The sequence below is a fragment of the Planococcus citri genome, chromosome 1 (assembly GCF_950023065.1).
Source record: "Planococcus citri chromosome 1, ihPlaCitr1.1, whole genome shotgun sequence".
Lineage (NCBI taxonomy): Eukaryota > Metazoa > Arthropoda > Insecta > Hemiptera > Pseudococcidae > Planococcus > Planococcus citri.
In genome coordinates this window covers 57,305,549-57,317,843 of record NC_088677.1, presented here as the reverse complement: position 1 = coordinate 57,317,843, position 12,295 = coordinate 57,305,549, and the positions used below count along the sequence as shown (strand labels likewise).

Genomic DNA, 12,295 nt, shown 5'->3' with positions numbered 1-12,295 from the left:
CTACTCCACATTCTGGCCAAAATCAAACAATCAGAATTGAAAACAACTTTGGTTGAGACAGACAGGGGATTTTTAGCTTAATTCCGCTTTAAATGGGGTGGGGATGACCTAGGAAGCTGAAATTTGGATATGTTGATCACAGATAGGGTACTGTCCGATGGTATGACTTTGGACCCTTTTCATCCATTTGAGGTCATGTTATGCCCCTTCAAAAAAATGACCTTTCTGTAATTTTCACCTTTGACACTCCCCACTCCAGAGGTCAACTTTAGCTCCCAAAAGAATCCCATTTCCCAAGTTTGACTTCATTTTATCAATTGGAACAGGTTACAAGTCCCACTCCCAAATCATAAAATGTAAAATTATTGAAATCACGTCACTTTGAGGGATCGTAGCGCCACCCCCTTGAGGCTAGGGAGTTGGTCGATAGCTCATTTGATAGGTATTGGGTAGGAGATGAAATTATCACTGGGCTCATTGCAATTATGTTTGGGTTTGCCCATTTTTTTCTGCTATTTGACTGGGCTAACTTGCTAACTTTGACTGACACTTTAACCATGTTTTATCAACTTTAGCCAGCTTTGACTTCGTTTGACCAATTCTTTAGCTGGCTTTCATTAATATTCCGTATCTTTCGTCGACGTCAACATTAAGTAAGTGTAATTTTTGACGACTCTTTCAAGAACAAATAGATGTATTTGTTTTTTTTACCATGGCCATACCTTGTAAGCTAAATATACAATTGAATAAGAAAGCACAGCTGAAAAAAAATTTAAAACAAAACCGAGCCTATTTCAGACTTATTGAGCAGTAAATACTCTTGATACTGAAATTCCGCTCAAAATTTACATCAAAGTGGCAACGCAACGTAATAAATTTGCACTCTTTACGCGTTCCTTTAATTATAAATTTAAAAATAAAATCAAAATGCCCAGCCATCCAGAAAGGAAGCGGTTTAAATTCACCAATTCTTTACCACCGCATAAAGATTTCCTCAACGTAACAACTTAGCCTACTGCTAAATCCATAAAAACTTCATCCATTTATACATTTTGTAACAAGCCAAAAAGAAACGAAAACTACCATTTTACTAGCATTTTGTCCTCGAAAATTCTAAATACTGGCGATATCTCAACAAAAGCGCACTAAAGTCTCTAGTTTAACCCTCTCAGATATACAATCTTAATCCGTCTGGTTGCTGATTGGGCGATGGCGGCGCACCAGGCTTTTTCTTCGAATACAAACGTCATAAAAATTCCCTTCATCTGCGCTCACCCTGCGAGGATTCTTCAACATCCCAGTCAATATACTTTTGCTACGAGTATGTCGTCTCACATATATAGCCAAGTGTTAATGCTACGCCTTGTGTAGACCAAGAAATACTAGTACTATAAGTCTAGAGCTTCGAATAAAAGTTAAAAACTTGGCCTAGTTTAACGTACCGTACATCAATTATTTAACAGAATTTATAGCCAGCGTGTATGTTATTGGCGAGTTCGAACGAGAAACTACCATCACTGCTGAAAGGGGAGTGTCACGTGGTGTTATTTTTTTTCTTTCTTCGCGTTTATATAGCGGAAGTTTTCGGGGCGAAAAAAAAATTGTACGAGAATTTTTATAGAGCGAAAGGATGCGCGTTAGCACGAATTCCAAATAATGCAGTAATAGATAGTGATTTTATAAAGGGCGTCGGTGTTACCGAGCCGGTAATTAAGTTTATTAAAATTGATTGGCGCGCCGAGCATCATTAACGAGAACGGAAAAACGCACGATTTTCATCGGCCGTATCGGCAGCCGAAGCCGCAATTCAGTCGTGTTATCTGTAGTACGAGTATGAATTGTTTTTCTACAACCAACGATACACGACGAGTAATGTTGACGGGACGGGTAGAGTAGTGCACCCTGCACATGCAAGGGTTTCGCCATTATACCGGTATACTAAATTTCCTGTACAAGGTTAAATTTTCATTTTGTTATGCAAATTAATTTAAATTTATATCCCACCGATAATAATATGTAGTTATACACGGCGATTCAGAATTATCTACTTCCTTCAAATAAACGGATAGGCAATTTATTTGTACAACGCGTTGTAGTGGCTGCAATTTAGCGTAATTTATGGAGCCAATAAAATCAAGACTCTTGAAAAATTTCTTTACCTACTTGCCACCGTCTCTATCTACATTACAATCTCGGTAACCTTTAAATTTAACGTACTACTGTTGGATAATTGGTTTGAAATGTGACGCAGATCTGTTCGTTTTTTCGTCATCAGAGCTGCTGAAATCGTGGGGGCTGTAAAAAGAGCTCACTTTTGGAGCTAGACTCCCAAAATTTTAGAAGGGGGGGGGCAAAACTCTAAAAAAAAATGACGAATGATGCAAACCGGACAGTTTTTTGATTTTTTTTTTGGTGGAGTTATGGGCTTAGAAGTTCTCTAAAATAGTTGAAAATGGAAAACTTCAGTTTTTTTTTTTTTTTTTCAACACATTTATGAGGCACTGCTGATAGGCATTCTCCTACACAATTAACAATGAACTTAATATTAAAATGAAATAAAAAATATCAAGTATAACATGATATGGGGGTCAGGTCTGTACCATCTTCCCAACAGGGAGTACTTTAAATTAGATCCATTGGCTTGGTGCGATCCAATCTTCTCTTGACTACCGAATTATCAAGAAGCTGAATTACCTCAGTGTTCGGATGTTTATACTCGTATAGACGCTTTTCATGAGCTGTTGCTACTTTTTTTATGAACTCGTCTACAGAAGGAATCTTCCAGTCAGCTATGACTGCTATGAGTGTTTTATTACTCACATACCAGGGAGCATTCACCATTAGACAAAGTGTTTTATCTTGACAACACTGGATAACATCACAATTCAACTTTTTGGCACAACCCCATAGTTGGGCTCCATATGCCTAAATAGGTGTAGGTAATCATCATCGTATAGATGAGTTTCTTATTTTCCATGCTGAGTTTGGACTTCTTACCAATCAGCCAGTAGAGACTTCTAACTCGTAGGTCAAGTTCTTTTCTCTTTTGGAGCACATGTTTCCAATTTAACCTTGAGTCAAGGTGCATCCCAAGGTACTTGGACACATCTGTCTGTGGAACAATTGAGCCGTTTATTGTGATTGGTAGGTAACCATATTTCCTGTTGGTGAAGACAGTTGTGGATGATTTACTTTTGTTGAGCTTTATCTTCCATCCATTTGCCCACTTGAACACCTTGTCCACACAAGTTTGTAAATTATTAACTGCTGTCAGATGTATTCTGTTCACTGATATTTGAGCTGAATCATCAGCAAAGGTAGCAGTTGTAGTTTCATCTGTAGTGGGCATATCTGCAGTATAAATGATATAGAGCTTTTGCCCAAGGTGACCACCTTGGGGCACTCCAGCTTTAATTTGATATTCATATGAGATTGAGTCTCCATAATAAACTGTGAATCTCTGGTTAGTCAGGTATGAGGCAATGACCTCGCAAAGGTAGCCTGGAAGAATTTTGCTGAGCTTGTACAATAGGCCTTCATGCCAGACCCAATCAAAAGCCTGGCTGACATCTAAGAAACAAGCAACACAGTAATTTTTATCTTCTAAAGCAGATTCTATAATTTGAGTAATACGATGCCCTTGATCAATTTCTGCATGTCTTTTTTAAAACCCAAACTGGTGTTCAGGAATGATGTTTTTAAAACGTATGGAATCCTCTACCCGATGTAGAATGAATGTCTCCATTAGTTTGGAGAGACCTGGAAGGAGGGAAATTGACCTGTATGAAGTAGGTAGTTCTGCTGGTTTCCCTGGTTTAAGTACGAGCTATAATTTTTGCGCAAAATTTTGAACTTTTACTCAAATTTTAGTAATTTGAAAGGGTAATCGACGAAATGGTAAAGCTTTATGAAATGATGTCAAAATCAGTGTTGCCACTTTCAAAAACCTAAAAAAATCGATTTAAAAACTTATAATTCAAATACTAACCATGATGTATGCTGGTAGAAATTCTAAAAAATCTCAGTTTTAGTCCTTTTTATGAAGAATAACATATCAAAAAATTGAACGGACATTTTTTTCCATTTTAGAGAAAAAAAATTACAAGTTTGGCACTTACTTATTGCAAAAATACCATCAAAAACCTAAAAAATGAAATTTTTTTCGTTTTTGAGATATTTTACCAATGCATAGACGAACAACGGAACAAGTGAAAAAATCCCCCTCCCTCCAATTTGTCAACGATTTGACGAGAAATACAAGTTTGACAATGTTGCTTTTAGTGCATCCAAAAATGTGTGTGACCGTTTTATCTGGTACTCGTATAAATATTTCCAAATTTGATTAAAACACTGTCGATAAAAAAAAAATGAGTTGCCCAACTTGGCATTTTTGTTGATACATTTATCATCAAGTCGGGGATAGTACGTATTTTCGTTTTCGATGCCACGTGTATAAACAGAACACGTCGAGTGTAGATAATTGCAAAAAATTGCACGATACGATACATGCAACCCAAGCTATACCGCAAAGGTTATTAATCATTGACTAGGTTCACCATATTTGGTGCTGGTTTCGCTCTCGGCTCGGCCAAGGTAAAAAAAAAGTCCAAAATGTTGGGTGCAGATTAATAATGTATCCAGGTCGGACGTGGTAGTAAAATTTTAATGTAAACTTCGGAAAAGTGTAAAATACTTCACATACAACAGCCGACCGTTCTCATACACTATACGATGTGTGTTGGTGTCCATTCTACGTGTTGTAATGCATATAGTCCAGTGTAATAAATTCACCTACCTACCGCACAGCTTTGTAAAAAATTAAACCTTCTAAATAAATTAGCTCGGCGCGAAATTCTGAAAACAAACGTTTCGAGCAATGAAAGCCACGTCTACAGAGAGAAAGCCTGGCTATGTTTTTTGATAATGATTTTTAATTCGTCTAATTGGTTCAACGGTGCGTGCCTTCATCTGCTCTAAACTTCTAATTACACCGAAGCGGCGGCGTTGTCGTTTTCTAGAGCTCATCTCGAGAGTTTTGAAATTCAGTCGTTTTTTCATGCTTTCCTTAGTCCTTTTCACCAGCATCGTAAGTTATTACAAGCGCATGCTCGTACACAAAAGGTACTTATCATTTGAAACGACATTGTGTCAAATGGTGGAAATTTCGAGTGAAGAAAGTGCACGAAAATATTCCCGTCGTCGTACCGCTATAGGTAGGTAGTATCTATGTCTTTTGAAGTCTCCTTATAACGTCATCTTCAACGTCCATTGTGCGAACCTTTTTTCTACCTAGTTTTTTTCCTTCGCTCTTTTTTTTTTACTCTCATCCTTTAAGAACACCTTCGGGAAACGCTTCGTAAACAAATTTGTTCGTTTAGATATATTTTATAGCGAATTTACGTCTTTTTTACGACTCATAAAACGTCGCAACCCGATTAAAATTTATTTGTCTGTACCGAAGTCTGCACAATGTGCGGTAAAAAATTCACCATCGAGAGAATTAATCGATTTAGGTACCTCGACGAGTACCACACAGTTTATTTGACGACGTTTGATTTGTTATTGATAATTATTACTGTACGTCTATCAACTGAGAAATCTTACGAGCTTTTATCATTGTGTATTTTGCATGGTATTATATTGTGTTAGGTTTTAGAGCATCAGTCGTTTGTCGACGATGGTGTTCATTTACACATACCTCTATAGTATACGAATTTATACGAGCTCGTTGAATTGATTAGATTCTTCATTCGAGTGCTGAATTCATAATGCAAATGTGTTGGTACTTCTATACCCCTGCCCTGTATATCTACATTGCATTATGTAAAAGAAATAGCTATGTAGTCTGTAGAGGTATGTACGATACAATGATGAAAGTATCGATTGCCAGTGCCAGCGTCGCGCCGAATGTTGGCTTTTCAATTCAGGTATTCAGAATTCTGCTCGAGTCTTGTTTTTCAAAATGATTAAAGTTGAATTAACGTCAGACTGTGTGAAGTGCCATCTCATCAGTTGAATTCATTTCGAGGATAATAAAAAATTTAACGCGAGGAGATAAGTTTGTCTCGGTGAAGAAAACGTACCTGCTCATTACCTACTATACTCGCTTAGATGTGTATTCAATTAGTATGAAAAGTTTTTGGACGTTAATTTTTTCCAATTTGAAACGTGAAAATATTCGCGATGAAAAAAAAATGCTCAATTAGGCCAATTCAGCTAATTAAAAATGTGTCTAAATATTTTGAGGCATTTTTTTTCTTATTCTTTCTTTGTTTGGAGAACTTGATTTTTTTTCTTAAATTTTTTTTGGTGAAAAGTCAGCTTAAAAAACTGCTAAAAGCTATAGATCGAAAGAACGTACCCTAAAACCATCGTAACCAAAATTTTAGGTGCCAAAGTTCATTTTTTGATTTTTAGTAAATTTCTAAAAAAAAATTTGAAAAGTGATAAATTCAAGTTTTCTTAAATTCAAATAGCTCTAGAAGGGCCAAAAATGAACTTTGGACCTATAACATTGGTCGGTACTTCTTAGACACTCTCTCAACCGTTTCAGATAGTTACCACCAAATTCCAGAAGAACAAGTTCAAAAGTGAAATTTCAAGAAAAATTTGAAAATTTCAGAAAATTTTTGGTGAGTTTTCTCAGAGATGTGCCTAATTTTAAAAATAAGACCTTTTTTTTGTTACAGTTTTTTCTATCCAATGTGGTCAATTTTGGTCGATTTTTTTTCGCAATATAGTTTCTTACCCTTACCCCACAAAAAACGCTCAATTGCTTTACCTATCACCCTGAATTTGAACCTAATTTTTTATCTGATTGGTCAGGTGATGCGATTTAACCAAAAATAAAAAATTGATGAATAAAATTCTTTGAAACAAAAAAAAAAAAAATTGAAAGAATAATACTCGACTATCATGTGAAAAATGTGAAGTAGACTGGAATGTTTTGGCATGTCATTGAAATGTCAAAAATTGACCGAAGCATAAAAGCAAAAAATGAAGAAGAATATGTTAACCCTTAAAGGCCCACGTGAATCCTAAAATACAATGTAAAAAAGTTTTCGATATCTTGAATTAGATCAACACAAGTTTCTCTTTCACTCACAGTTCGTCCCCCAGCCTAGCCCCTTAAAACCATTTCGGAAATTATGTGCTTATTTATCCTCCAAATCCGAAAAGGAGAAAAATCTTATTGGGTCAATTTTGAAACTGTATGATGTGGTCTCATTTGATGTAGGTAATAAATGAGTGAAAGCATACTTTGGATGAACACTTCACCCCTTTTCGGGGAACATTTTTTTGACAAAAGTTGGAATAAAATATGGGGACCAATGCTCCACTTTTGGATGAACATATTGGTTGTTAAGCTCTCATAAAATGAAATTAGGACAGGGGTGGTCAGGGCGTTTTTTTTTTTACAAATTTGATAAACTTGTTCAGGAAAAAAGTCGAAAAAACAGAATATCGAGTACTTACGTATAATAGGGGAATATTTCCAAGTAGGTCTCAAATGACAGAAACAAAAATTGAAAAATTCATAAATGCTCTAAAATATTGAATTGCTTTGAAGAGAGTGATAGGGCGTCTTGCCCAATTGACGGAATCACAAAAAAGTTGAGCATTCAAAAAAAAAAATCTTATTGGAAAATGAAAATTTCAAAAAAGCTCAAAATGTGACATTTCTTACAAAAAGCACGAATTATGAGGATTAAAAAAAAATGGATCAAAAATATTCGTCAAAAACCTTGGTTAATAGCAGCACTTTTTCAAACCGTTTAAGAGGAAATTTTTGAAATTTGTGCGAATCGCTGCATTTTTTCAAGAACTAACCCCCGGAGCGTAAATTCTACCATTTCCAGCCGTTTTGGAGCGAGAGTGACACCTCAAAAAACCACTCTTGAGGTGTCCCTCTCAAAGTCGGTTCAAATGTAGATAATCTCGCGAAACAGGTCGAGTGTAATACACAACTCGGAATGGCTGGAAATTGTGAAATTTGGATGGGGGGGGGGGTTAGTTTTGGACAAAATACAGCGATTCGCGTAAATTTCAAAAATTTCCACACAAATGGGAAACTTTTGATTTTTTTGATTTTTTAATTTTGAAAAAAGCTGGTCAAAAAGCCATTTTTGAGGTGTCACTCTCAAAACCGGCTCGAATGTGGATAAACTCGTTAAACAGGTCGAGTTTAACATACAACTCGATTTTTAGCTGCCCAACTTCATATTCACCCCTCCTGGAGCAAATTCAAAATTCTGGAGAAATTGAAAAATTGCGCTGGAGGCTCCAGAATGGCTGGAAATGATGAAATTTGGATTTGGGTAATTATTATTAGTTTTGGGACTAATTTTGACCATTTTTACTTATCAAGTACGTACTTTTAAAAAAAAGCCTAAATCGCCAAAAACGGTCAATTTTGAATTTTCAAAAATTCGCCAAAAATCGAAACATGAACTTGGGCAGCTGAAAATTTGGTTTTGGGGGTTTTAGACTATGCTCTTTCTAAAAATCGTAGTCCCGTTCAAATCGGAGAGTGACACCTCAAGAGGTTCCCTTGTGAGATGAGTTCCTAGTTGATTTTCCAATTTATAAACTCGGTTTCACCATCTTTGTGACTCAGTCGATCGAATTCCAGTGCACATTTCTAAAATATTTTTATGCAGGTTGAAATCCATATTTTTCTCTCTAGCGATTATCTTTTGAAAAAAATGAAAATCCAACGAAGGCTTCAGAACGTTTTGAAACCTTCGCCAATCGACTCGGGAAGGCCTAAATCGCCAAAAACGGTCTATTTTGAATTTTCAAAAATTCGCCAAAAATCGAAACATGAACTTGGGCAGCTGAAAATTTGGGTTTGGGGGTTTTAGACTATGCTCTTTCTAAAAATCGCAGTCCCGTTCAAATCGGAGAGTGACACCTCAAGAGGTTCCCTTGTGAGATGAGTTCCTAGTTGATTTTCCAGTTTATAAACTCGGTTTCACCATCTTTGTGACTCAGTCGATCGAATTCCAGTGCACATTTCTAAAATATTTTTATGCAGGTTGAAATCCATATTTTCTCTCTAGCGATTATCTTTTGAAAAAAATGAAAATCCTACGAAGGCTTCAGAACGTTTTGAAACCTTCGCCAATCGACTCGGGAAGTTAAAAATAGGCTACCACCCAAATTTCATTTTCTTTTACTTTGTGCGTTCGCAAATGATGCTTTTTTATTTCTCAAAAATAATCGATAGAGAAAATTCTGAATTTGAACAAACACAAAACGATTTTGAAGATACCTAGATATGTGCTTAAATCGATCGAAAGAGTCGCCCGAATTTATAGATTCTGAATTTCATTTTCAGCTTACTTGCAGTATTTTTTTGAAAACCGAAGAATCCTGAAATCCGCTATAATACTTAGAGGCTTTAGAACGGTTCGAAACCATCACCAATCGACTCATGAGGTCAAAAAAAGGATTCTTGATCAATTTTTAAAATTTTAATTTTTCACATTTTTGCCCTAAATTTGAATTTTTAAAATTCGCCGAAATTCGAAAAATGAGTTTCAGTCCCTGAAATTTTCGCTGGTGGTATATTTTAAAGTTATCTTTCGATCTCTTGTAGTTCTATTGAACAAATTTTGTGCCAGTTGGCATACTTCCCTCGCAAGGAAATAATTTTCGAATTTCAACAGCCTAAAATATACCTACGATACTTCGAGTTTTTGGTAAAGGCAGAGTTTTTTGACCATACATTACATCTTAAAAATACGAATATGACGTTAGCTTACTTTTCGAACCTTTTCCTTGCATAATCTGGACGGTGGCCATCGTTCACTAGTATTGGTCGGCGTTACTTTGGAATAATCAGGCGGTGGCGACACAGGTCTTCCCATTCGATCCATCCACGAATACGACTGCCTAACTAGCCATCCTCCCATACCATACTTCTGTCTGTTGGACAGAGGCGACGTACGAATCGTCATGCTAATCTGCCGGCAAGACTTCAAAATCTGTAAACAAGCAACAACATAAAATTACATCACTCTATCTACTCGTATTCGTTTTAGAAGGGCGGTGAGTGCGGTTGGAATCTTGGGGAAAAAAGCACGAGCGGAGGGTATCGGGAGCCCAGAAAAGCCAGAAGCTCAAAGTGAGAAACTCATTTTAGTAAAATGGGAAATTTTCATTTAAATGTAAATCGCACCAAGGATGAATTCTTTCGACGTCGAATTAATTAAATTGCGTAAATTAAAAAATATTTTCGGCCATACGCTAATCAGTGTTTACGGGCTACGTGTCGCAGATGAAATTCGTTTTCTAGGATTATAGGCTACCTCTTTGGATATTCGGCTTTCAGAGGTTATTATACCGGAATAAGAGTAGTGCCGAATGAATCGAGGCTAAAAAAAAAACGTGTCTTTTGCCTTTGCTGGCATGTGAGCTGGTGGTAAGTAGGTATACGAGCATTACGTAGCGCGATGAAGAACGTTTTCATTTTTCTTTTCACAAGGTCATACTATGTGTGCTGTGTGTATCTCATCGCTAACGTAATAAATGTATCTTTGACGATATTTTTTGGCAGTTAAAAAAGCAGAGCTATTTGGTTGATTTATTCGTATTCGCGTATACTATGCTTTATACCTACGTGTATACTCATCTATAGTAAAGCTCTTTTTAACGCCTATTCTTCAAGTTCAACTTCCTGTATCAATTTTTTATTTTTTTTCTAGCTCGTAATATGTGTAAGTATAAATCATACTCGCAGGGCTAAGGTGTTCTGAGAATACGTAGTACACCAAGAACGTATATTGGCGGTTTAAGGAGTAAACTCAGCTCCTATGCCTGTATACGCGGATATAATACATATTTTGGAGGCTTAGGTAGGATGGTATGATATGACTAAGTTTAATTAACATTAATCTCAAAAGGGTAATTTGTCTTTAAAGTTAAGCTCAACATGGCATCCATCTCGCGTACTTACTTATATTATACATAGGCACACTATACCTAACGTAAGTACAACCAAAATCAAAAACAAGACAAGAAAAAAAAATACCCACTACCTACCTAGTTTTGGTTATATTATGGCGTACAATAGATAAGAAAAATAAACCAATATTTTTGCAAAGCAACTTTTGTCGTTTACTCTCTCATAAAGTTTTGCAAAACTTACAGACCACGACGACAAGCTTTGGCAACAGGCGAACTTATTTCCATTTTAAATTAAGCGTACCCTTATTTCTTATTTCTAATAACGCGGATCAGTTTACGCTCTGACAGTTCATTAAAACACTCGGTTGCACGTTATTTTTAATTAAATTCAAAAGCCAGTCTTTGAACTTTCAATAACCCTACGAATTGAGTCGATTTCATGTATGTGCATGCGTGTTTCTTTTTCGCGACTGAAATATTCTACAGAGTCGCGACATACTCGTATTTATGCTGTTTGGCTCGAATCCAGCAGTGAAAATATCAGGGTCGTGGAAAGTAAACGTTTTGGAAAATTACGAAAGAGATTATTCGACGTGTTTTTCTATATGTTTGTGCAATCAAACAAAGGAATTCCTCGATTACTCAGTTGCCAATTGAGCTCGTTCTTTTGCTAGAGCGTTGAAGGACTCAGAAGGAAGCATTCAAAATATTTTAGCTGTCAAAATAGAAAATTGAGAGTCTCACGAGGGTTTTAATTTTTCAAAAAGTTGAAAAAAGACATCAATTTTTCTATGTACAAGATCCACAGACTTTTGAAGAGTGGAAATTCTTATGAGTTTAAAGGTGAAGTATGGTGTACCTTCTTAACATAAGGGGCACGTATAGAAGGCCTAAAGGGATAGGAAGATTTTTATTCTGTTCTTCTGAGTTTCAAGGCTCCAGGTTTACAAAATTTATCAATTTTTTTCATGATTTTTACTTTAGAATAGACACTACAGGAATACTCATTAAAGGGCCATTCCACGTCAATTCGACCAAGAAGTGGTAGGGGAGGATCGGCGACTTTTTTGAAATTTTTCTTATGGAAAGATCTGCTGAAGGGATGACCAATGGCGCAAATCGCAGTCCTCTAGCCCTTTTTTAAAGGCTGCTAGGGGGTGTCAATGTTTTTAGTGAATTTGAAATATCCTCCATTTCAGCAGCACGTAGGTAACTCGATAACCGTGATATCTACCAAAATGGAACTTTTCCCAATAGTTATAGGGGTTTTGAACTTCACCAATCAAAACTTTTTTCCGTGTTTTAAATCAAAAAATCGCATTTTTTCGCAAACTTTCAATTTTTTAAATCGACTTTGCGACATAACGCCATCCCAATTTTGTAA

The 12,295-nt window shown here is 36.2% G+C and overlaps 1 protein-coding gene across 8 annotated transcripts in view; it reads right to left on the bottom strand.

Annotated features, from left to right (window-relative positions):
• The window catches only part of LOC135833006 (whirlin-like), a 148,537-nt gene that overhangs the window by 66,844 nt on the left and 69,398 nt on the right, over nt 1–12,295 (bottom strand). For 7 of the 8 annotated variants that reach the window (XM_065346587.1, XM_065346588.1, XM_065346593.1 and 4 more), the window contains exon 4: nt 9,768–9,989. In XM_065346587.1, coding sequence (XP_065202659.1) covers nt 9,768–9,989 — 222 coding nt within the window. The remainder of the gene's footprint in view (nt 1–9,767; nt 9,990–12,295) is intronic. The other variant, XM_065346589.1, reaches the window with a different exon arrangement.